At 54.3% G+C, this 24,826-nt stretch overlaps 1 protein-coding gene across 2 annotated transcripts; it reads right to left on the bottom strand.

The window, feature by feature from the left end:
* Positions 1-2,275: 2,275 nt before the first annotated feature.
* Positions 2,276-24,479, bottom strand: TERT (telomerase reverse transcriptase). 2 transcript variants are annotated; one of them, XM_081132051.1, is made up of 16 exons: positions 24,209-24,479; positions 22,806-24,078; positions 18,640-18,835; positions 17,016-17,196; positions 16,039-16,218; positions 15,132-15,290; positions 12,111-12,206; positions 11,438-11,523; positions 11,066-11,179; positions 10,689-10,760; positions 8,820-9,008; positions 6,885-7,011; positions 6,191-6,252; positions 4,724-4,848; positions 3,782-3,919; positions 2,276-3,222 (listed from the first exon to the last, which is right to left on the bottom strand). In XM_081132051.1, exons 1-16 carry the CDS (start codon positions 24,425-24,427, stop codon positions 3,119-3,121), a joined length of 3,321 nt encoding a protein of 1,106 aa, XP_080988177.1. In that variant the 5' UTR covers positions 24,428-24,479; the 3' UTR covers positions 2,276-3,118. The 2 variants fall into 2 exon arrangements, with proteins under 2 accessions (XP_080988177.1, XP_080988178.1); XM_081132052.1 differs by lacking the exon at positions 10,689-10,760 and having other exon boundaries at positions 24,209-24,476.
* Between the last annotated feature and the right edge of the window lie 347 nt (positions 24,480-24,826).

Genomic DNA, 24,826 nt, shown 5'->3' on the forward strand with positions numbered 1-24,826 from the left:
AATTATCATTCAGGTTCCTACTGCCTCCAGGGGAGCGACATCAGCAATGGCCAGTGAGTCTTTCTCATGTGGTGTTTCTCTGACACGCTGTCTCTTCAGCCTTTTAGGGGCCCTGTGATCACACTGGTTCTCCCAGATAATTCAGAATCATCTCCCATTTCAGTCAGCTGATTAGTTGCCTAATATTCCTTGTAGGTTTCAGAATTACATGTGTGGGATCCTTTGGAGGTCATTACTGTGCTTCTAACAGCACCTGGGGATTCTGAGCCCACCCAGGTTTGGGAGCCCTTTACAGTGTCCTTCATAGCCAGGTGTGAGCATGGGCAAGGGAGGGGCAGGGTTGTGGGACTGGGGGGGATGACCACTTAGCCCTTCGGGAGTACTGGAGGCATCGCTTTCACTCTCGCTTTCTTGTTGCTCCTTTTCATGCCTTGACTCTACTTGCTCCACACACATCTGTGGGATGCAGGAGCAAACGGGCTCCTGTTCATGCAGTTTAGATCTAGGGAAGACCAAAAATTAACGTTTTTTCCTTCACTTTTAAAATTTTATTTCCACATTTCACCCTGAGCTTTGGCAGACTGCACAGTGGTTTTGAAAGAGATAAATCAGAAATTCTTAGTGAGTGAAGCCTGCCCAAAGCATGCACCCTTCTCAAGGGATTAACACTTGGGTAAAGATGCGTGACCCTGAGTAAACTGCCATGAACAGATTTCCTAGAGAACAAGATTCTGGATCTTCTAGGATAACAAAGCCATAGCTGACCTCGTGGGTTGTTTGCTACAGAAATGCCCAGGGTTCCGTGAGCCCATGGTGGCAAGGGTGGGTCAGCTCAGGGGCCTGCGGCGGAGCTCCAGTTGTGTCCTGTCCTACCTGCCCTGGGTGTCCTTCACTTTGGGCAGCAGGTCAGTCCTCCCCCATTTACGACAGCGAGAGCATTGCAGGCCAGCACTCAGGGTGGGACTCAACCTCTCACTGCTCATTTCTCCTGGGCATTTACAATGCACTTGGTGGACTTGGCTCAGCCATAAATGCATAGCCTGTTTACTTGAACACTCTCCACAGTAGTAGTAAACAAGGCAATATCCATAAACTTTGACCGCAGCACATGCTCAACCCCCTCCAAGGTACACTCAATGGCACCTGTCACGTTTTGTGGCCCCATCAGGGACGTCCGGAAGGAAACCTCGAAATTGCTCACCACTCCACCCCAGGGAGAAGGGCAGAGCGTCATATCCCTTGGTAGGGACTCTTTCTTCTGATGATGCTCCTTTGAGCTGTCCTGCCCCGTTGTTCTTTGTGCAATCCTTCCAGTGGTCTGTTCAAGGACATTTGTCCAGTGCCCTGCATAGCCCACCAGTGCACAGCATACCCTCCACAGTGGTCCCAACAGGCGTGTTGTTGGTCTCCCACTTGAGGGGTCATTCTCACAAAGATGAAGGCTTAACTCCGGCTTCCTGTTCTGATGACACCTGCAGCTCCGTGGATAAGTCCTTCTCTCACTGGGGCTCCTTACAGGGACCGGAGGCCAGGGTGGACCCAAAAGGTGGGGATTTGATCAGGGACATGGGGAGTGGGATGCAGGCTCTGGTGAAGCTACTGTGAGGATGGCCCCTCCTCCCCATCACCAAGGCCCCAGACCGCCCACTCTCATACAAGCCCCTCCAGACTCCCAGTGACCTCTCCCAGGCGGCCTCTCCCATGCCCCCATAACCTCACCCTCCACGCACCTCTAAACTCCTGACCATGGAATGAGTGGAGCTGCTGTCTGCTCCCCAGGCCACTGCATAGGAGAGCCCCAAGTCCAGCCCCCAAACCTCCCAGTGCCCCCAGCAGTTCTGTGTGGGGCCCCACCCTGCCAGCCAGCCAGCAGCATCAAGAACTTGTTAAAAGTGCAAACTCCCAGGTCACACCCCAGACCTGCTAAACTGAAACTTGGGGGGACCTAACCTCAAGTTAAGTGTAGTTCAAGCCCCAGGGAACCCAGAGCTGAGGTTGAAATCTGCCGTCTCAAGAGCTCCCAGGTCACCTCCAAACTGAGCCAGTTGTAGGCATGGGTGGGTACTGGGCTGGGCCCTCCCTGCCCACCAGCATGCTGCACACGCCCTGTAGGAGCATCCTTCCCATCTACCCACCTCCCTCCCTCCCTCCCTCCCTCCCTCCCTCCCTCCCTCCCTCCCTCCCTCCCTCCCTCCCTCCCTCCCTCCCTCTCTCCCACCACACCTCCACCCAGGAAGACCCTCCAGCCCCACCAAACCAAGGACCATGCACATCAACACTCAATACTCATGTTTCTGTAGTTAACAGTACTTAATGTGGTACATATTTTAATATAAACATGAGAGAAATCTTTAAAAACTAAGAAAACAATAAACAAAGGATCTTCTCTCCACAGCTCTTACCCCATTACTGGGGTGGTGGGATGGAGGCAGGAGGTAGTACAGGAGGGGCCGTGGGGGCTGTGTGTTTAGTGGGGAAAAGAAGACTCTGGAAGTGGGGACAGCAAGTGGGTGTGGGGTGCTGTACACTTGGCTCCAGGAGGCCTGGGTAGGGTGTGGGGACAGGCAGGTCAGAAGCATGGGTGTGGATGGCGAGGATAGGCCTCAAACAGCTAACTGGGACCTTTGCTTCTGCACAAGCTCAGCAAGGCATGGACTTTGGATGCATCTGGGGGGTCAGCTGGGGTGTGTGCTGTTCCAGTGGGAGTGAACAGCTCAATTCTGAGCACTATGCAGATCAGCGGGAAGGAGCTCACACCTGCCCACCACACGTGGGCCATCACTGCAAACTGAGGTGCCCCCACAGCAAGAAGGGTGACAAAGGTCCCTGGTACTTCCCTTCCAGATACCAACACTCCAACCAGGCTCTCCTACCTGCCTCCTCCTGGAGGTGGGTGGCTGAAGGATGAACCTATTACTAGAAAGTGGTGATGGGGGTGGGGGTGGGCAGGCTCTACTTTCCTGAGGACTTGGGGGCTGACCCCCTCCAGGAAGCAGCCCACCCAGAAGCATGTCTTGGGGTCTTGGGGCACAGTGGCCAGACTCTCTGGGTGGACCCAGCTGGGATGGAGCTTGAGGGCCTGGAGCCCATCACCCCAGGCTGTGAGACGTGCTGGACATCAGTCCAAGATGGTCTTGAAGTCTGTGGTCTGGGCTGGGTCAGCTGCAGCCTCCAGAGTGGCAAGTGTTGCCTTTGGGAGCTGCCGGCACAGCTGAACTTGAGCTGCAAGATGACTGAGATCAGATCTCCTCCCAGAAGAAACCCAAGAATGTACTTCCTATCAACCTCGTGGACCCACTGAGGGGCCGGGAAGAGATGGGTTGTGTGCTGAGTGCCTACTGTGTGCAGGACAGGCTCCAGGTACTGGGAACCTCAGCAAGAGAAAATACCCGCATGGCTGAAAACACATGGACCAGTAAGGATGTCAGAGCATGGCAGAAGGGGAAGTGCAGCCAAGACACAGGCCAGGGGTGGGAGGAAGGGCACGCAGATCAGAGGGGGCTGGAGAAGAGAGGGAGGGAGGGAGACGCAGTTCCCGAGGGAAATGTCAGCCTTGGAGGTGAGGAGTGGAGAGGTGGAGTGACTGAGTGGGCATGTCAGGTGCCCCAGGTGAGGGAGCCGTGACCCTTGAGTCACCGTACCCCATCACCTGGGGGTTCCTATTCCCACCACCTGTTACTCAAACACAGAAGGGCTGACACTTGCTCACTTAAGACAAGGACAGGCCCTGCACCTGCACAAAGGGGTGCCTTGGGGCTCAGCACACTCTGCCCAAGCTTACCAGCCTGGAGTGCTCCCAGGAGACACCTGTAGGTGGTGCTGTGACAAGACAGCTTCAGCAGGAAGGCATGGAGGCACAGCCACCTAGCGGCTTCAGAAGGAAATGGGCCTGCAGCGCCCTTGGTCCCCAGCAACATCCCTGGGGAAGAACACATGAAGAGGCTGCCATTTGTCCCTGCCCCAACGTTCCTCCCAGGAGAGACTGTGTGCTCCAGTACAGACACCTAGGGTCCCTGCCAAGCTGAGTGCAGAAACAGGCTCGAGGAGCAGGGGACAAATAGGCAACTTCATTTCAGGGGCAGCCCCAACACAAGTACCACGGAATTCTGACAACTGAAATGTTTTCAACTTCTTCAAACAAACTTCTACAAAACAGAAAATAACAGAAAGCAAAGTCTGTTAATCTCAGGACCATGAAGACATATAACCTGAACTCAGACTGATCATGACCCTGCATGACAAGGCTGTGGGGAGTGGAGATGGGGTGAGTGGCTCATATGGGTGTCCCTCACTTTCCTCCTCTGAAACTGGCAGGGGGCTCAGGACCCAGCTTCCTCCTGACTACTGGCCTAGGTTTGTATAAACGCCCCCTGAGCATGAGAGAGGAGGCCCAACTGGGAGAAGGCAGGGTGATCCAGGGAACGCCCTCAGCCAGTTCCCAAGTGTCCCATCACATTCCAATCAGGAAGAACGTCTGCCCACAGAGCAGAGGGTGGGCGAGATGAGGCCAGCAAGTGGTTAGCAAGTTAAAGCATACTGTGAGGTGTTGAGAGTCCAACTCCCTGTCTCCTGCCTCCACTACACCCAGGCCTGTGCTGCTCCAGCCGCAGGTGCTAATGGAGCACATGGCAGCTTCATGCAGCTCCATGCAGGAATTGTGTGGTGAGCATCTGGTGTTCCCCAGCACCACACGTCACCCCAGTCCTGGGTCACTTGCACGCACCTGTGTTCTTGGCTTTCAGAAAGGCGTAGCAGCGAGATGCAGTGTCAGAGATGACATGGAGGAAGAACGAGGGGTTCTTCCGAATGTGCTGATTAAATGGGAGCTGGAGCACACAGGCGTGAAACCTGAGGAAGATCAGGTTTGTCAGAGGAAATTTCCCTGGCTTCAATGTGTATGTGTGTCTACAGGTGCACATGTACATGTATATTCAACCTGTTTATACATGTGTGCGTGTGCACAAGTACCCATATGTGCACGTGACCACATGACAAGCCCCTCTCCAGGTACCTTATGCTCCTGATCTCACCAACTCCCTGGGCCTCTTCTGGAACAACATGCATGTGTGTCCATCCAGTCAGCAATATGACCCCTCACTCACACTCACTCTGTTGAGGTGGAGGTATCTTTCCCTCTTATGGCCATGAGAGGGGAGCCAAGCCTAGAAGGGGACCACATTCTGCAGGTGGAGGACCTTCTCCCAAGGGAGGCATGGTGTTCAATGCAGAGTAGGGAGAGGCCTCCACTAGTGGATATTACATCTGCCAACAACTCCAGCCTGAAGCCCATGCTTGTCCAAGAAGAGCTAAGCTTGGCAGGTCCCAGCCAGCCAGTGTCTCCCCGCTACCTGGGAGATGGCCGAGGACCCCTCATCCACACCATGGCTTACAGCCACTGGCTGACTTCGGGCAGAACGCTTTCTCCATGACAGATGGGAAGATAGCTCCTCCCTGCACTGCCTGGTGGCAGGTCTCCCCTGGTAACCACTAAGCAAATACTGGCTTTGTGTCCTGAGGCCAGACGGGCAGGTAGCCAGGTTAATGCCCATCTTCCTGAAGGAACAGCACAACCTGACAGTGGCTCCAGTTACCCACCAGTTCTCAGTTCTGCCCCAGTTCTCAGCAGGTGGCTGCCAAACTCCTGGGGACAGGAAATGTTCTGGAAGCACAGCTAGGCCTCAGCACACACAATGAGTGGGACGGGAGTGGTGGCTGAACTGTTTGGGAGCCATATACCAGAGCCCCTTCTGGGGGCACTGGAGTGTCTGTGGCCACAGATGGTCATCTGTACCCAGCTGGATCCTCTGCTCTCTGGGATCCTCCCCCCTAGGGCATCTGCCTCCCACAACCACATGTGGGCTGCCTTTCTCGCGCTCCGCAGCTCTTCTCCTACGACCTCCTCCCGCAGCAGGATGAGTCAGCCCGCAGGCATGCAAGGACACCCAGGCCTTGCTGGCCTCCTACCACCAGCTGGTGACCAGCAACAGGACCTCCAACAAAGCAGAGCCTCCGTGGATGCGCACAAAGAGGCAGCCTCTGCCACTGAAAATGCTTTCTCATAAACTGAAGGTTTCGATGTGAAGGCCTGGGAACCAGGGAATGGGTGCTATCCCAGGCCGCAGGAAAGTGGGGCCCAGGCGGTGTGTGGCTCTGTGCCCCCGTCCTGTGGTGGCGCAGCCAATGAGCCCACCTGTAGGCCTGCAGCAGGAATATCTTGTAAACGTTTGTGTAAACGGTCTGAAGGCTGTTCACCTGGAGCCACAAGGAAAGGAAATGGAAATATGTCTGAAATTTAAATTTCTTTTGCTTTATCACCAGCTCAAATGAAGTAAAAAAGAGGACCACTGTCTCTTCAGTGACATCCCACCAGGTCCTCACCAGTGACCCCTCACTGTCTGGACTCTGCTGGGGCTGCCTAAGGGAACCAGGCAGGAAGGGACAAGGAGACAAGCACCCAGGCCGGCCAGGATGACGTCTTGGGCCCCTAGGCTCTAAAGCCTGAGCCCACTGAGGCCTCAGAGCCCCATACTGCAAGGAGGAGCCCCGGGGCTGAGAAAGATGAGGCCTGAGGGGGGATAAAAGGGGCTCTCACACACACAGGGGCACATATGCACACTCACGCATGCATGCACACATTCACATGTACACACTCACACATGCACACATGTGTATATCCATATGCATACACACCCATGCATTCACACTCACACACGTGCATGCTCACTCACGTATGCATGCACATCCACACACACACACATCTGCATACTTATACTCAAACACACAAAAGGACCTATAAAACAATTCCCACAGGTAGACTGAGCAGCAGGTCTTCCGAGCTCTGAAGTCGGCTGGCTGCAGGGCTCACCTGCTGGCTGCATGCTCACCTGCAGATCCAGAAGCAGACTGTGACACTTCAGCCTTAACACCGCAAAGAGCTTTCGACGCATGCTTCTCCCGGCCTTGAAGCCCTGGCTGAAGGTGAGACTTGCTCTGATCGAGGTGTGGGCATAACTGTAACACAAAGGGGGTGTTCCATGACACGCCTGTCCACCTCACACCATCACACAGCCTGTGCCCCCTGCTGTCAATACATGCTCTGATCACACCCCACACACATGAGTCTGTCCCTGAAACCTGTGGGCTTCGCCCAGAAGAGGGCACCCCACCACCATCCTCTCAGTACAACCCAGCTGACACCCAACAGTCATTCGATGGGAAACATGGGGATAGAGCACGGACAGGGCCCCGCTCACCACTGCCGGTAGCTCCGGCATTCCCGCCATGTATTTCCCTGCACGGAACTATCCAATGCTGTGGCAAGTTGTGCTACCCTGAACATTTAAAAATGGTCAAATAAAATCTTTGATGATGTCTCTGATTTTTTTCTTCGATTTCTAGAATTGAAATTACTGGAAAAATGTTTTAACAATTCAAGAACTTTGATATAAATTTACAGCTTTCTAAAAAAGTGATTTCTGTTTGCCCCACTCTAAGAAACACACAAACATGCCCTCACCCCAGCTCCAGTGCTCAGTGATAGTTGTGGTGCAGGGGACCGTCAGAGTGAGGGACCAGGACCTCGGTGCCGTTTTGGCAGAGTTGGGCCTAGAGGCGGGGGAGCCAGGGAAGTCTAAGCACAGAGTTCTCAGGATGAGGGAAAATCAAGCAGACAAAGCTGGGGGGCCGGGGCTGGGCAGGGAGTGGGGTCAGGACAGGAAGCATAGGGGACGGCTCAGTGAGGCCACAGACAGGTGACTCATCCGGACTGCCCATAGAAAGTGCCTGTGCCTGCCTCTTCCCTTTCCAAGCAAATTCCCAAAGAGCCTCTTGAAAACAGAAGCAAGTGCAGGCACAGAGTATTCAGGCAGAAGAGCTAGAATTCCCAGCACAAGGAAAGGGAGTGCCCGCCCTCCACCAGTGATTTGGAATCTGTACTTTTATTCATAAAACGGTAGGTTCCTGTATCTGTGTTCACCCGAGTCAGTTCACCGTAGGCCTGAGGCTGGGCTGCATGCAAGCTCTGAGGTTTGGGAGAAACAGGCTGTTAGGGCTGAACTGTGTCCCCCAAATTCATGTTAAAGCCCTCTCCCCATGGGACTGTGTTTGGGAACAGGGCTTTTAAGAAGGTAACTGAGGTTAAATGAGATCATTAGGGTGGGCCCTAATCCAATGTGACTGGTGTCCTTCTAAGAAGAGAGAGACACCAGAGATGCTCAAATGCAGAGGGATGGCCATGTGAGAACACAGGGTAGACGGCGGTCTATTTGTCAAGGAGGGGCCTCAGGACAAATAAGCCAGTCCACACCTTCATCTCGGATTTCTGGTCTCCAAGACTGGGAGAGAATGTCTGTGGTTTAAGCTATCCCATCTGTGGTACCTTTTATGGCAGCCTGAACTAAGGCAGGGACCCACGGTATCGTGTACAGAGCAGGCCCATGTGCCATAAGCCTGCTTCCCTGGCAGATCAAAAGTGACTATGAAGCCATGATGTCCAGTGAGGCTGTGGATGGGCACTGAAGTACATGCCCTCACTGCAGAGACTCATGTCCAGCAGGACCTGAAATCTCTGGGTTCAGATCTATAGCACTTCCCTACATGCTGGGGTCCCCGAGTCTGCTATACAATTTCCTTTTACCAAAAATACCCCAGAAAACTGCTCACCTGGTGAGTCCCCTCACCCCCACAGAATGACATGCTCCTGCTCTGAAGGGGGAGATGGCACCTCAGCCTCTGACCTTTCGAGACCATAGCCACCTGTTACACACAGAAGCAGGAATGAGACTGGACCAGCCCATGTGCACCTGGCCAGGCATACTTACCTGGAGTAGTCGCAGAACACCTCCAGGGTCTGTGTGTCCAACAGCAAGCCACACCAGGGGAACAGGCAGTGGGCTGGCAGCTGCAGGGGGGCCGCGCCGCCCATGGCATCGTCTTCCATGGGGAAGTTTACTACTGTCTTCTGCAAGTTCGCCTTGCAGCCGTACTCGGGCACCCCCTTGAACAGGGTCCTAAAGCAGAGGATTCACATCAGCCACCGAGAGGAGAGGGACGCCACCCAGGATCTCAGAAGCACTCCCTTGACGAGAGGTAAAACCCCAAGAGGCAGTGGGGAGCAAGGGCTGGCACTGAAGGGAGGTCACAGAAACCCTGTTGGCCTACAGGTGCTGGTTTCCAAAGGCTTTGGATGTCTGATACTAATGATCACAGAACAGGGTGGCTGCCAGGAAGGGAAGAGGCCGGCAGCAGGGGAGGGGAACATGAGGCTGAATCCTGAAGGCCAAGTGGATGCCATGTGACCCTGTTTACAGGTAAGTTAGGTGAGCAATAAGCTCAGGCTCCAGGCTGAGAACTGAGACAGGCCAGGTGGGAGGGCAGGCAGGGCCTATGGATGACATACATCCTCTCTGCAATGGCCAGTTGTGTCCACTCAGAGGCCACAGTCCCCAGGTGTGCTGAGGTATTTGTAGATGAGGTCAACATCTGCAATTAGTTAACTTTAAATGAGGTTACCTTCCATAGTGGGGTTGGCGTACCCATCAGTGGAAGGGTCCAAGAGCAGAACCAGGGTGGTCCTGAGAGGGTAGAGTCCTCCTGTGGACAGCGGCCTGAGCTCCTGCCCTTCCTGCTGCTTCCCCTTGGATTTCAGGCTTGGCCCACCATCACATGGGCTGACTCCTTGCAATCTCTGTATATGTCCCCAGTGGTCCAGCTCCTGGGTGGGACCCCAATGTACACACTCTGAGCCACCTCCCTGCCCAACACTCCCAGAGCAGCGGTGTCCCCCAGATGTTTCACGATGGAGGCCATGCTTCCTGTCTGTGCTGTGCCCTCTGGCAGCCACTGGCCACATGTGGTTACTGATGTCTTTGAAGGTGACTAGTGCCCAGGGTCCTGGATTTATCATGTGATTGAACCTTGATAAATTTACATTTGCATGTCATCCTGTGTGGGGCTACTGTGTGGGGCAGTGAGGCCCAGTGCATCCCAGCAATACTGTGCACCCTCTGAGCCCTGAGGATCCCTCAGGGGCAGACACGGGGTATGGGGACACCACCCAGACGGGTTCTCCAAAGACAACCCTGTGACCAAAGCAAACTGCTTCTTAGGCAGTGACACTTCTGAGTTTGGTTCTATCACTTTCTCCTTCCTTGGAAAACCACACTGTGAAACAAGCCCTAGAGGCAAGGATCCCTGTCTGTATGATTTTAGTTTGAACAAAATGAACTTTAAGACCAACACTCCAAGTGATCCCCATGCCTCGTAACACCGTCACTTAGCAAGCTCCCTTCTTTGTTCTCTCCCAATGCCCACCACAAAGAAAAGAGATTCCACATGAGAAGCTGCAGATAAGCACGCAGGGCTGGCCCCTGAGGTGCCATTGCTCCCTCTACTATGCAGTGCACTGTGTGTGTGTAACCTCAGAGGGCTCAGCCCAGTCCAGATGCCTGACCCCATGCTTGTGCTCCCCGTCTGGGGACACCTTTGTCCTGGTGCCATGATGTGAGCTCCAGGCTCCTGCACTGCATGCCCAGGTTCTCAGAACAGCATGTCTGTGCCACGTGCCCTCAGCAGAGATGCTGGGATGCCAAGGGAAGCTCAGGCATGAGGTGAGACTTACTTCTTATACTAGTCAGCTACATGTGGCCAAAGACGCACCTGTCAAGACACACGTGTGTGTAGGCCCTTACCTGAGAAAGGCCTTCGCTTGTGTCAGGTGAGGGGTGACCAATAAGAAGTCGTCTACCAAACGCAAGAGTACCCTGATAGGGAAAGATGCCCGAGAAAGGGCATTAAATACCTGAGTTCACATGCACAAGAACAAAGTAAACTGTGGGACTTGGTACTGGCTGGGGACAGAGGGCTGGGGCCCCACAATCTTGCTAGCACAGCCACTGCCTGGGTCCTCTGGAAATGCCTCACTCCCGGTGCACTGGGGAGCCACTCACAGCCTACATTTGAAGCCGGCTCACTACCTCCCATGAAACCTCCCATGAAGAAAGGGCAGCCCTATCTGCACCAGAGCACAAGAGGGGAAGAAAGCAACCAATGACAAGGAGCCTATTACCCATCCTGCTGAAGCCTGGGGAACACCCTGCTCTCCATGTCTCCGTAGCACAAGCTGCAGAGCAACGTGGACAGGATGGAGCCCTGCGGGACCCCCTGACACTGGACGTAAAACCTGGAGGGAGACATGGGCAAAAGGGTGAAGCACATATTCATATCACAGACACACATGCAGACCACATAAACGTGCAGGCACACTGCTCAGACCACAAAATCATATGCGTACACCGCACACAAAGAACACAGATCACACACCACCGCTGTCCAGGGGGATGTGAATCAAGATGTCACACCCACCCATGAAGCCCTGCCATGGACTGTCCAGAGGTGACACAACCCTCTACCAAGGTAGCAGCAGGCAGCCCTGACTCACTTGCCCCCAATCCTTATGACGTGGTTGTGCACCAGGCGCAGGAAGAAATCGAACAGGCTGCTACTGGCCTCATTCAGAGAACAGCTCTGGAAAAGCAAGTGGGAGATGCACTGGGTGGAAGGACATGCAAACAAGATGTGCAGCGGAGATAAGGGGCGGGTGGTAGCGAACGAGCAGGGCCAGCATGGGTCATCTGTGGCTCAGACCCATGGCAACTGGCCCAGATAGCTTGTGCCACACTGTGACTACAGCATGTGATGGGGCCCTGGTGGTCAAAGGAAAGGCATCCAGAGGTCTCAGAGCCATAGTCGAAGGACTGGCTCGATCCTAAAACTGGTTGTGCAGAAAGCCACAGACTCAGGAAGTCTCTGCTCACATACAAGAAAAATAGGTTTCCTACCTGATAGGTAAATTCAAAATAGGTCCATAGGTCAAATCCAATGTGTCTTCCTAAAGGAAGGGGACACATTTTCTTTTGTCCTCAAGATCATAACTAAGCAAGATGTCTCTAGCAAATCTTGAAGCAGCTGGACAGTAGCACAGAATTCATCAAGGCAGCAAAAAAAGAAATTTGGCTGAAGGCAGAAGCAAGTGTCTGCGGGCTAAGGAGGGTGGCCTCACCGTGTCCACAGCCCTGCCCCCAGCAGTGTGCCGGGTGTCTACCCACACTGACCTGCTCGATGACCACGGCATCCCTCAGTGAGCTTGTCTTCTGCAGTTGCTGCACGAATTGTTTCATGTAAGGCTGGAGGTCTGTGAAGGTGGCCACCTGCCGGTGAAGAGGGCAGAGCATGAGGCAGGTAGATGCCTCTCTCCCTGAGCCCCAGCCTGGACATCGACAAGCAGAAGTCATGTCATGGAAGACTAAGTCAGCATTGGGACAAACCCCAGGGAAGCCCCGCCGTGCAACCTGTGTTCAGGAAAGGGAGAACGGAGATCCTGGGGAGCAGGAGAGTGCTACAAAATCATAGGGACAGGGCTTCCAGTCACCTTCCCCATGACTACTATGCCTACTGAGAAAATGCAGATGAAAGTTTCTTGGGGGTGCTGGAGAGGCAGGAAGCAGATGGACTTAGAATCCCAGTCCTGGGTGCATCCCACATTCTCTACCTGAGGTCTGTCTAATCCAGGGAGGTGGAACTTAAGCAGAAAGTGGGGGGCTATGACTGAAGAGAGTTGGAGTCCAGGGCCATTAAAACAGCTAGGATTGAGGGTGAGGTCCTAGGAGGAGGGGCCCCAGATAATGGAGTCAAAACTGTGAGTGATTTCTTCTCCAGTCCTCACCAACTCCCAGTGTCAGGAGCTCTGGGGAGACTGCTGGAAACCCAGCAGAAGCAGAGCTGGAGCTGAGCCAAGTGTGGTCACAGCAGCCACTTGGGGCTGAGGGGAGCCAGGGCCCACCGAGGGCTGCACACCTGCTCTCAGGCGAGACAGCCGAGGGCCACAGCCAGGAAAGGAGCAAAATGAAGGAGACTAGCCCCACACAGTGTAAAGACAACCCTTGTAGGATTAAGGTTGTCCACCACTCCAATCGTCAAGAAAATATTATTCTCTCCAAAGGAAAACATTATGCAGAAACCGATGTTTTAAATTTTTTTACTTAAAAGTCTAGCATCTCATGAAAAAAAATGACAGGCCTGTGTAACCAAACCACAAGTGAAGCAACAGAAACATACATGATCGATCATAGCATCCAATATGGGTGGGTGGCTACTTAGTTATGGAATTTAAAAATCAGTAAAGATGAGTCAATAAAATAGGGGAGAAGATGGGGAATTTTACCAGAGACTTGGAATGTATGAGAAAATTCACATGGGATTACTGAAAAATAAGACAACTGGACTTAAGAATTCAGTAAGTGGGTTTAAAGGAGGATTAGAGACAGAAAAAGAGAAGATCAATGAACTGGAAGGTAGGTTCATGAGAAATCTGGATTTAAGCAGAAATAGAGCAGTTTAAAAATACCATACACAAAAATTAATTCAAAATGGACCCTATACCTGAACACAAAAGCTGAAACAATAAAGATCTTGAAAGAAAACATGTAGGAATGTCATGGTGACTCAGGGTCAGGTTTCTCAAACAGAACACAGTTTCAGCCATAAACAATGGATAAAGACTTCTTTAAAATTAAAAACTTCTGGTCATCAAGACTCCACTTGTGAAGAAAAAGGCGAGACACACCTGAGAGAGGACTCGTACCCAAAACATACAAAGATCACCTATAAATCAACAACAAAGGTAGACAGCCTGTCAGAGAGTGGGGAGAGGACTTGAACAGGCATTCATGGGAGAGATGTCCATGTGAAGGGTCATTGGGAATGCAAGTCACGATCATACAAGATGCTGGGCACCCCCTCAGGAAATTCAGGCTACAACCTGAATACTGACACTTGCAAGTGTGTGAGCATGAGCATGCCACTTTGGTGTTCCCATGGCTGTCCCCCAGGAGCCCAGGCCAGGCCCGTGGCTGCACAATGGGGTCGAGTGCTTCATGGCTACTTTGGCACAGCCACTTAGGAACACTCTCTGGTGATGTCTAAGACTAAACAAAGCATGCCTGTGACCTGGCAACTCCACCTCTGAATCCACCACATCACAGTAATGCTTTCAGCGGCATTCAAACCTCCCAATGGGAACCAGCAAAGACCCATAAGCAGCGGAAAGCAGAGCCACACTGTGCAGCGTGGACACAGGAACACGTCCAGGATGGGAGGGATGAAGGACAGGTGCTCCCGGGTGCCTAGCTCTTTCTCAGATTGGCTAGGGAGCAACGGAAACAAGATGGGAAGATGGGATTCTGTCTGAATCATGGTCACAGAATTTGAGACAGGTAAGAGGGTCTGCACAATGCAGGTCAGAGTGGTAGGCACCTGGGGAGAAAGGGGGGACCTTGAGGCTGCTGGTGACTTTCTCTACTTTGATGCAAGTGGTGGCACCATCTGTCCACAAATGTATAGTGCTATACCCTCAGGATTTGCAATCCACACTCACTTGACTTGCCCAGGGTTTTTCAGGTGTGCTTTTCCCAAGAATTTCTGAGAACTCTTTTTGTACTCTCCTGCCTTCCCCACAGCACAGCTTCTGGGGGCTGGGTGCCCACAAGCTCCAAGATGCTCATGACAATTGCTCAGAAACGCCAATGTGCTAACTGGGTCTCGAATGCAACCTGAACTCCAGATGTCCTTTCTCAGCACCACTGAGGCCTCAGGCCCCTGGCCGCTGTGAGGAAGGGCGCCCTCGGACCCTCAGCCCCACCGCAAAGGCAGAACCACTCAGTGAGCAAAGCCCAAGTGTCTTGGGCAAGGTGCCCTCTGGCCCTCTCCTCACAGAACCAGCACAGCCCCAGCCATAAAGCACTTGGCCCCACTGTGTGCCATGGGCCAGGCTTGGGCTCCTGAGGGGCAGCCACGGGGACACTAAAGAAACATATGCTTGGCTCTGCTGCCACCTCCTCAAACTCAGGGGTCCTGTGAAGGGGCAGCATGCAGGAGTGGCTTGAAGAGAGGACTGAATGTGACATGAACAAAAGTATGAAGATGACAAGGACGGAGGCACCTCTCAGCAGTGGGAGCACAGGAAGTGCTTCTCAGCACACATGCGGGAGGGCCAGACCGCAGGGGCAAACACATGCCAGACCACAGGTGTCACACTCATGTCACACCTCCTCATGGCACACACCCATGGGTCTCACATGTCTTTTGAAGGACTTCCGGACGTGTCCATGGGCAGTTCTCTGGACCACGGCGTACTGGCGCAGGCAGTATGTGTGCTCTTGGGGCTTGATTATGTTGGCAATCACTTCCACCAGCCTGTCCTGAGGGAGGGCATCATAAGCACCCATCACGTCCACCTATGTAGATGGGATGCATTTACAGGCCGCTCATACTTACCTTGGCCCCCATGTCCTGGGTCCTACCCATTCTGCCCTGCTGAGCTGAGACCCCAGCCTGCCCTTAGAAAACTCTGGGGTGACTGGACACAGTAGGACCAGGGAGCCCCTGAACACCCTTTCCAGAGCCCTGTCCCAGCCACACATACCCCCCCCCCCCACTGTGGGGCTCTTGCTGAGATGCCCCTACATCCCCCAGACTCTGAGTACCCCAGGGTGGCTCTGGGTCCCTCTCTCCACACCCAGACTAAGACACTCTAGGGTGGGCCTATACTCTCTGAGTACAAGCTGATGAGCAGAGGTCCCTGGCGGATGACCCAGGCACTAGGGCCCCTGGCACTCTGAGCTGAGCCACGCGTGCTACCTTCTCAGGTGATCCCCCAATACCCTGAGCAAGTGGCAGTGTCATATTCTCCCCAAGAGTAAGGGCCCTTGTGGAGCTGGGGTACAGAACTGCAGAGTCCATGACAGCAAGGAAAGCTCAAAGTTTCTGCCCCAGGGAGCCAGGTGCTACCAAATGGAGCCGGGGTCACCTGCCTTCCCTGCTCCCAAAAGTCTGCAGCTCCACCATAGGCACCTCACCCTGGCAGACAGAGGCCCTGAAAAAGCCAGCCACACCCCACATCCTGCCCAGGGCCCACGATGCAGAGTCACTTGGTAGGTGAGCCTGAGGGTGCTGAGTGAGCTCATTGGGGCAGGGGGCACCCACCTTGACAAAGTACAGCTGAGGCACTGGGTCCTGGGCTCGCATGCGCAGCACAAAGGCATGCCAGGCCCTATAGATGTCATCCATGCCCAGCACAGAGGCGCCCAGGAGGTCAGGGCGCCGCACACGCTCATAGTTCAGCACGCTGAATAGTGTTTTGACTTTCGAGGTGAGATGCTGTACCTGCAGGGCCAGTCCAGGATGGTGGCATAGTCACAGGATGCCCCCAGCCAAGGGGCACGGGGCCCAATGGCCCCCACCCTACCTATGGGGACCAGTGATGACAGGCAGCTCTGCTTCTGCACCCCCCTGCCCACCCAGCTTCCCTCACATGAAAGGGCCAGATAGCTGACCCCAGGGCATCCCCAGACACCCACCCTGGAATCTCAGAAACAAGGTACAGAAAACTGCCAAGTAGCTACATGCAGGACCATCTCTCCCACCTGGCCCCCACCCCACCCCAGATGAGTTCTTGACTCACAGACCAAACCAGATCCCTAATCCACATCAATAGCTTCCCTTTCTTTTGGGGGGCAGCACCAATAACAACAAAAACACTACAGGGAGGCACTCTGAAGGGGTCAAAATTGCTGGTGACACAGAGATACCATTGGTGGAAGGGGATGCTAACCACAGGGTGGGTGGGGGCAGTCCGACAAGGTCTGGGAACCTGAAGGCTAAATGGCCCAGTCCTTTCCATCCCTGCATCTCGGAGAGCGTGCACCCCCCGTGCTACGGCAGGACCATGGGCGCTGTGTCAGTCCCTCGTGTCACGGGTCCATGTCTTGAGAACCTTGTGGGTTCTCAGAGCCTGTGTAGCAGCTTCTAGGGCTGGCCTTCCTACAAGCTCCTTCTCTGGACCCAGGAACACGGCTCATCCATGGGGCTCTGCCCACCTCACTGTGGCCCCTTGGAATTGTCTCACTAGACACCAAGCCTGGGGTTTAATGCAGTTTGCTTAAAAAATCAAACAAAGTGACCTTCTTGTCCCTGTGGAATGTCCTGGCTCCCACGACATAGTCCATGTTCACGATTGGCCGCAGCCCACTGGGCTTGGGGAGGAAGCGGAGTCTGGACATCAGCAGAGCGGGTCTGGTTTCCTGATGCCGCTTGACCTCGGCTGCCGACAGTTCTCGAAGCTGCACCCTATTGAAGTGTTGTCTGAAACAGAGAGCCTCATGGGACATGGCTCGGCAGCCACACAAGAACCCAGGTGTGTCAAACTGTGGAGACGCCTGTGCCCATGAGGCTGACACACTCACTAGATGCTGCTGGAGCGCCCTCCGTGGCAGGTGCCCCAGACACCGGGTTCCTTATGGTACAGAGCCCTGGGTAGTGTAGGCTGGGACTGGACAGGACCCCTGGGAGAAAGACCCCATGTTCTGCCACTTGGAATGTGCAAGGCGGCTACTTGGTGTAACCCCACAGGGTCAGAACTGTCTCCCTAGGGAACCCCCAGCTCCCTGTTGGCCTCTGCCCTGACACCCACTCACGGAGGGGCAGAGGCTGAGAATGCTCCCTGGGTTGTGGCCCTGGCAGTGAAGGGAGGCTGGAGAGCACAGCCCATCACAGATCTTGAATGTCCAACAGGCAGGGTGATGGTTCCCACGGTGAAGATATAAGTGATCACTTCCTGCAAGCTCCTTCTCTGGACCCAAAAACATGGCCCATCCATGGCACTCTGCCCACCTCACTGTGGCCCTTTGGAGTTGTCTCACCAGACACCAAGCCTGAGGTTTAATGCCGTTTGCTTAAAAAAATGAAACAAAGGAAGTGACCTTCTTGTCCCTGTGGAATTTCCTGGCTCCCATGATCATATACCATGAATTTTTAAATTATTAAACAGGATGTACTGTGTATCAACTCAGACCTATGATAAAGGATTCCAGACCCCCTCCCAGGAGCAGGACTGGGACTGGGCCTCTGGTTCAGGAGTTGCCACTTCCCTTCAGAGATATATGGCTCAGGCTTGGGTTTGATTCAAATGTGCATAGAGCCTGGGAACCCTGATCTGGCCACTTTAGGGTCTTCGCCAAGCCTTCTGAGGTCATGAGACGCCTTGGCCAGGTTGGTCACAGAGAGGAGGAGGGCTTAACCAGCTTACATCTGCCACAATCCTGCACAATGTACCCAAAACTGCCCACTGGGAAGCTAAGACAAATCTACTCAGAGGCAAGTCATCCTTCTGGAAGTTTCTGCCTCAGGATCCTACCTCACAGTGGGCACCTGTCCCCAGACACTTCCCACAGTGAGTTGTCAAGTAGGTGGGTTTCATTTTCTTGTGACACAAGTCCCAATTACTCTGTGCAAACTAAAAGAGAATCTGACCACACGCCAGGGATAAGTGGTTTGCTTGCACCATTGTTCCTGCCTTTGAGACCCTAGAGATCACTTAGCTCAAACCCCTGATCTACAGGTGAGGAAAGAGGACCTCCAGGAGTCCATGCCAGTACAAGACCCCTATGGGTCAGGACGGCCCCTAGAGTAGCTGGCTGAGGGGCCCCGAGGTGCGGGACACAGGGAACCTGCAGCAGGAACTAGAGCTGCATCTGCAGATGGGAAGAAAGGGAAGAAACAGGTCGCGCGACGCTCTGACTGTAATACCTGATCCCAATGCTTTGCAACTGGCTCCAGACACTCTTCCGGAAGAAGAAGAGCTGGTTCTTCTGAAACGTGGTCTCCGTGACATAAAAAAAAGACCGTAGCAGCTCAACCACGTATGTGCCCATCAACCAGCATAGGAACTTGGCCAGGACAGCTTCTCTCAGACAGTGTTCAGCAGCCGGGACATAGCGACCCCCTGGAATGAGAAGCACATGCTCACCCCACCTGCATGCCCATCACAGCAGCCACAGGCCACTTGAAATAGCAGATCTAGACTACAGACACTGCACATGCGCCCCACACGCTAGGTCTCATGGACTTGGGCAGAGAAAGAAGGTGGAGCACCTCATCAATGATGCCTCTACTGACTCACTACATGTTGGAGTGGCAACATTTCCAATATATTGGCCTTTAATAAAGTGTATTGTTGAGTTAGTTTTACCATTCCTTTTTTACCTTTTTAACGTGGCTACTAGGACATTTTAAATCATGCACATGGCTCACGTTCTATTTCTATTGGGCAGTGATGGTGTGAAGTGTCACCACCTGTCCTGCTGTACCAGCAGAATGGAGAATGCAGAGACGAGCTCTCCCCATGGGACAGCTGGGTGTTGATTTGTATGATTTCAGGCATCCTCATTGAGCAGCAAGATCCAGAAACGCCTGGGGTTCTCCAGGCTGGACAACCCGGTGAGTGGTGGCAGTCACACGCCAGCTAAGGGAAGCCACATGCTGCTGGGCTCCAAACGCGCACCAAGATGCTGTCCTCCTCTGTGGTCCTCTGCAGTTTGTTCTATGAAACGTTGTGGGAAGAGGTCCACAAATATCACCCATTTGCCACAAGGGCCACGGCACAGATAGAAACATGTAAAGGAGAAGAAAAGGGACCCAGAGGCAGGTCTGGGACAGAAGACAGGAGGGGAAATGAAGGGGTGAGGAGGAAGCTAAATACACATTAACCATGGGAAACAATAATAGTATCTAATTTGGGACATAATCAGGCTAGTGGGAGAACAGCATACAAGTTGGGGTGGGAACCAGATTAAAATATGCTCAGGCCCTTATGTTGCTCAGGAGAAGGGAAACCACTAAGAGAAGAGAATAGAGAATATAATTCCAAGCTACCGGGAGGCAAAACCAGAGTGAAAACACACTCAGTCAGGACACAAGGACAAAGGGCATGAAAAGGTAGGGAGAAACTGAACAGAAAAACGGAAGAAAAACATGCAGACACACCTGTAATTACAGAAAAATTAAAACAAACCAGATTCTCCAGGAAAGTGGCAAAGATTATCACACTGGATCGAAAATAAGCTTAAAATGTCAGTGATATGCTATTAATAAAACACATCTAAATTATGTAGATATGAAAAGGCTGAAATAAAAATTAAAGAATGACAAATGATGTAAGAGGTAAACACAAACCAAAAGGAAGCCCGTGCAGGTGTTCTCTAAGGCGTTAAAACAGACCCTAAGGTAAAAAGAATTAGTAGCTGCACATAAGGAAGATAAAACTTCTCAAACGTGCATGTGCCTAATAAAACCACCATGCAAACACTGTCAGAACAGGAGGAGCCAGACAAACTGCCCACGTGAGGTAAGCACTCGGCCGTGGGAAGGACACACAGTTTCTCATAGCACATAACGAGCCTGCTACAGTAAACACAGACACCAACCAGGCCTCCAGGACACAAGGAACACTGGTGAAGACTGTCTATGCACAAGATTACAAAGCCAGTTCACATAGCTGGGGTCCCTCAGGCCACTACACACCTGAGCTGGAAATCAGTAACAAAAAGATAACTTAAAATATCCACATATCTGGAAAATCTAAAATATATGTTTAAAAAACTCACTGCAGGGGTGGGGGGATGTGCAGGGTGGAGGGGATCAACGAGGGAAAAAGGGGATATCTGTAATACTTTCAACAATAAAGATAAATTAAAAGAACAACAACACGCTGATCAACGAAGAAATGCCAGAAAAAACCTCAAAATACTTAAACGCAGTTGATATAAAAACGTGAGCAACATATCAGAACACAGGCCCAGCTGGGCAGGACCGAAGCGAACGCACAGCCATACACCCACCTGAGAGGTCAGAGGATGACACAACAAACCTGAGAGCAGAGGAAGGATAAAACCATTAGAAAAACTAATGGAATTCAAAACAAAGGCCCAGTAAAGGCCCCACGCAGACTCCTCTCTGAAAGCAAAGGCAGCCTCCATAGGAGGGACACACTGGGGATGGCAATTCAGGAAAAGTGATCTGGTCGGATGTGAGCTGGAGGCAGAGCACAACCTAAACCAGCAGCAGTGTATGCCCAGGTTAGGGGCCAGGGGTTGCCACCAGCCCAAGGATGAGCAAGCCCAGGGAGAGGCAGCGAGTAAGCCAGCAGGGAGCGATGGCAGCGCCTGAGTTTCCATCAGGAATCTATCTTGCGATGTCTCTAGCAACGCTGCAGCAGATGCAGTTAGCTGGCAGTCTGGCCTCGGAGGCTGGGGACCAGAGAGCCGACGGGAGTCAATGGACAGCATGGCAGGTGGGACAATGGTCAAGGCTGGCTAGACAAAAGCAAAGGAGCCCAGATGCTGTTGATGGAACACCTGGCAGGACAGAGGAAGGGACGTCCTAGCAGGATAGGGTGGAAGAGGTGACCACGGATAGCCGTGATCAGAAGAGGTGGCTCAGAGACCAAGACTGTCCTGTGCATCATTTATTCAGCCAGGAGACAACTGGCATGGTCCAACCAAGGAAAACAGCAAATGCCTAGGGTACAGCTTGAGCGAACAAAGACGCTGCAGAGGTCAGTTGCCTGGAAAAACACCACCGTGGAGTCACGCCTTGTTGGAAATTGGGGAACAGGATCACAGAAGTCAAACTCTCTTTTCACAGGCAAGCTGAACCCCCGAGTCGTGTGACAGCTAACTGAACTGAGCCTGCTGCATTTGAGAGTCACCCACACTGCCCCACATGGTCTGTTGGTGTATGAGTCACACAGTATTAACAAGTTCTGGAAATATGCTGTGCAGTTCTGCTTATACTCAGCACTGTTGTCCTGTACATGCAAACAGCGGTTAAGACATACATCTCATGTTATGTGGTATTTCCCGCAATTAAAAAGAAACAAACCAAAAAACAAGTTACTGGAAGGGCATTTGCTGTCTGAATCACCTGGCCCTGAGGTCTCTTGTTAGTCTGAGAGGGTGTGCCCCTTTGCCTTCCTGTGGGACACCACTGCAATTGGGATCTTGGGGGATGAGAATGGGCATTTTTAAGACCCCTACCACAGGAGGCTATCATGTGCATTTGGGTGGGCAAGACTGGCTGTAATAGAGGGCTCTGAACCATCCTTCTTCTAAAATCTTAAATGTCTTGGGAGTTGGGGGAGGTCAAACATAGCATAACTTGGGTCTATTCTTACCACCACTCCTCTACCAGGGGGAGCACGGAGGGTGGCTGGTCCTGTCCACTCCTGGTGCTGGTGAACAAACAAGGAGGATGCTGGCCAAGAGGAGGCTGAGTGGTGGCTGGACTGGAGGAACCTCATCATTAATCCCAGAAAACCAAAGGGCCTGGGGGGAGAGACACCACAGGCCAGCTTGACAGAAAACTTCCTGCAAGCACCCATTGCAATAGTCCACCTTCCCTGACACAGGAGTGTCCTGCTGCTCCCTCTGCTTCCTCATGACGCTTTCCTTCCTAAAGATGGGCTAGGGTCCTTGTGCAAGAGACAGTCTTTTCACTTATCTAGCTGCCCTGCCCTAGCATAGCAACTGTACCATTAAAACTTAAATTTGAACCCTCCAGCAAAGTGGGTTCTACTCCCAACCTGTTTCTTTCAGCGGGGCATTATTTCATGGTGATAAACATGAATGCCAAAAAAGGGATTATGAATTAACATTCTGGGCAGAGCTTCTGGATGCTTCCATCCTGTTGCCATAGCCCTATTCCATCTGCTCACTGCCCGTCTCCAGCACCCAGAACCTGCCTGAGTCCATGAAAGTCTTGCAGGTTGATGCAAACTGGGTGGGAGAGGGGATCAGAGGCAGAGAAACCAGACAGAACCACCCAGCAGTAGCAAGAAGCCAGGTGTGTGGGGGTAGGGGAAGGAAGGGCCTGCAGGGCCATGGCCGATTATGGGGCCATGGCACCCACCTCCTCACCTGGGCTACGGCACAGCCAGGTGCAATCCTGCACTTTCATCTTCCAGGTCAGTTCCTGACTCAAGAGCTTGGAGTACTTCCCCAGAGAGATGAGCTTCTTCACGTTCTTCAAGAAGCGGCGCTCATTGTGCCTGGAGCCCCAGAGGCCTGCGGGCACTAGCCTGCGAAGACACGCCCTCAGGAGCCCATACACGTGCCTAGGGCTGCTGTGCTGGTGGAGCAGCTGGACCAGGTCCTCTTCCGGGGCGCAGACACCCACTCCACTGCACCCCTTGTCGCTGGATCCCCCCACGGCCTCCACTGGGGTGGCGGCGGCCCGCAGTGGGCAGTGCTTCCTGAGCAGCCTGCCGTAGGGGCACCGCGCGTGGTTCCCAAGCAGCTCCTGGAACAAGGGCCTCATCCGCCAGTAGCGCGGGGGCAGGCGGCGCGCACTGCGGGGAGCCCCCGGCTGCAGGGGCTTCGAATCCAGAAAGATGGTTTCCACTAGTCTCCGGGCCCCCGTCAGGCTGGGCTTCAGGGAGTTGAGTAGGAAGGAGGAGCGCAGTCGTTCCTTGCCACCCGAGCAGTAGAGAAACTGCTTGGTCTCAACGACCACTCTGGGACCAAGAGCGGCCTGGGGACGTGACCGCCCAGAGGAAGGGCAGCCGGCCTCACGCTCACGGCCCGGCAATGGTAAGGGACACCTGGTCCTGTGCGGCTCACTCTCCCCAGACAAGGCTTCCACGGCAGCTCCCACAGGTGTCACCGCGGGGGGGTCGCCAGCACTTGGCCTCCGGGCCGGCTCCGAGATCAGGCCGGGCCTGGGCCTCTTGGCCTGAGGTGGAGTTCCCCCCACATTGCTCCGCCGTCGCCTCGAGCGGCAGCCGGGGGGTACCCTAGCCTCCCTGCCTCCGCCATTCCAGGCCTGGCGCGTGGGTCTGAGGCCCGCCAGGGTCCCGCCAGCTTGTCTTGTGGTGCAGAGGTCGTAGAGTGGTGGCCCGCACACCTGGTAGGCGCAGTTGGGGGCCACCAGCAGGTAGAGCGCACAGCGTGCCAGCAGGTGGGTGAGCACGTCGTCGCCCACGCGGTGCAGCAGCAGCCCCCACGCGCCACTGCCGCGCAACGTCTCCGTCACCGTGTTGGGCAAGTAGCTGCGCACACTGGTCGTAAAGGCCACAGGCGGGCCGCCGCGCGCCCCGTCCAGTAGCGCGAAGCCGAAGGCCAGCACGTTCCTCGCGCCGCGCTCGCAGAACCTCTGCACGACCCTGGCCACCAGCTCCTTCAAGCAGGACACCTGCGGGAGAGGGGTCTCGAGTGGCTAGGTACGGGGGTGCCCGGGGGGCGGTGGGCAGCGGCGTCCGGCCTTATTCCCCATGGCCCTCACCCCACCCCGCAGGCCTGACCAGGGTCCCCGGGGAGCCCACCTGGCGGAAGTCCGGGGCGGCGGGGGGAGGCTGCGCGTCCCAGGGCACGCACACCAGGCACTGGGCCACCAGCGCGCGAAAGGCCTTCGGGTCCCCGCGCTGCACCAGGCGCCGGCCCTGGGGACCCAGGCGCCGCACGAAGGCGTCCAGCGGCAGCACCTCGCGGTAGCGGTCCCGGAGCAGGGCGCGCACAGCGCGGCACCGGGGCGCGCGCGGCATCGCTGGAGGTGGGCTGGGTTCCCACGTGCAGGGACCCAGTGTAACCGCGCAGCGCTGCAAGGGGAGGAGGTTGGTCGGCGCGGAGGAAGGGGCGGGGCCGGCGGGGTCTTCGCGGTGGAGGTGAGACTGGGGGAGGAAGGGGCGGAGCCTGGTCAGGCCCGAGGGGCGGGGTCGCAAGCGATCGGTGCTCCGCCTTTTACCTTCCCTCCGGCTTCGCGCGTAGGGTCCCTGGTGTTGGCGTCCGGTGTCAGAGACGCCCGGCGTGCCCCCACCGCGCCCAGCGACCCCTCCCACGTCCAGGGCCCGCACCGAGGGTCGCACAGCGGAGAGGCTGGGGGAGGGGGTGCCCAAAGGGACCCCGGGGGACGTGGTGCACTCAGCATCCCCCGGGGAGAGGGC

The sequence above is a fragment of the Miniopterus schreibersii genome, assembly GCF_964146895.1.
Source record: "Miniopterus schreibersii genome assembly, chromosome: 3".
In the NCBI taxonomy this organism is placed as follows: Eukaryota; Metazoa; Chordata; class Mammalia; order Chiroptera; family Miniopteridae; genus Miniopterus; species Miniopterus schreibersii.

What these genes read in the sequence shown, in the direction of transcription:
- TERT (XM_081132051.1), bottom strand. Translation starts at nt 24,427, where the DNA reads ATGCCGCGCGCGCCCCGGTGCCGCGCTGTGCGCGCCCTGCTCCGGGAC. An exon ending in GGAAGTCCTTCAAAAGACAT is followed by an intron (nt 12,207 to 15,131) that starts GTGAGACCCATG and finishes CTTCACCGGCAG; the next exon opens with GTGGCCACCTTCACAGACCT. An exon ending in CAAGCGAAGGCCTTTCTCAG is followed by an intron (nt 9,009 to 10,688) that starts GTAAGGGCCTAC and finishes CCTCTGCTTTAG; the next exon opens with GACCCTGTTCAAGGGGGTGC.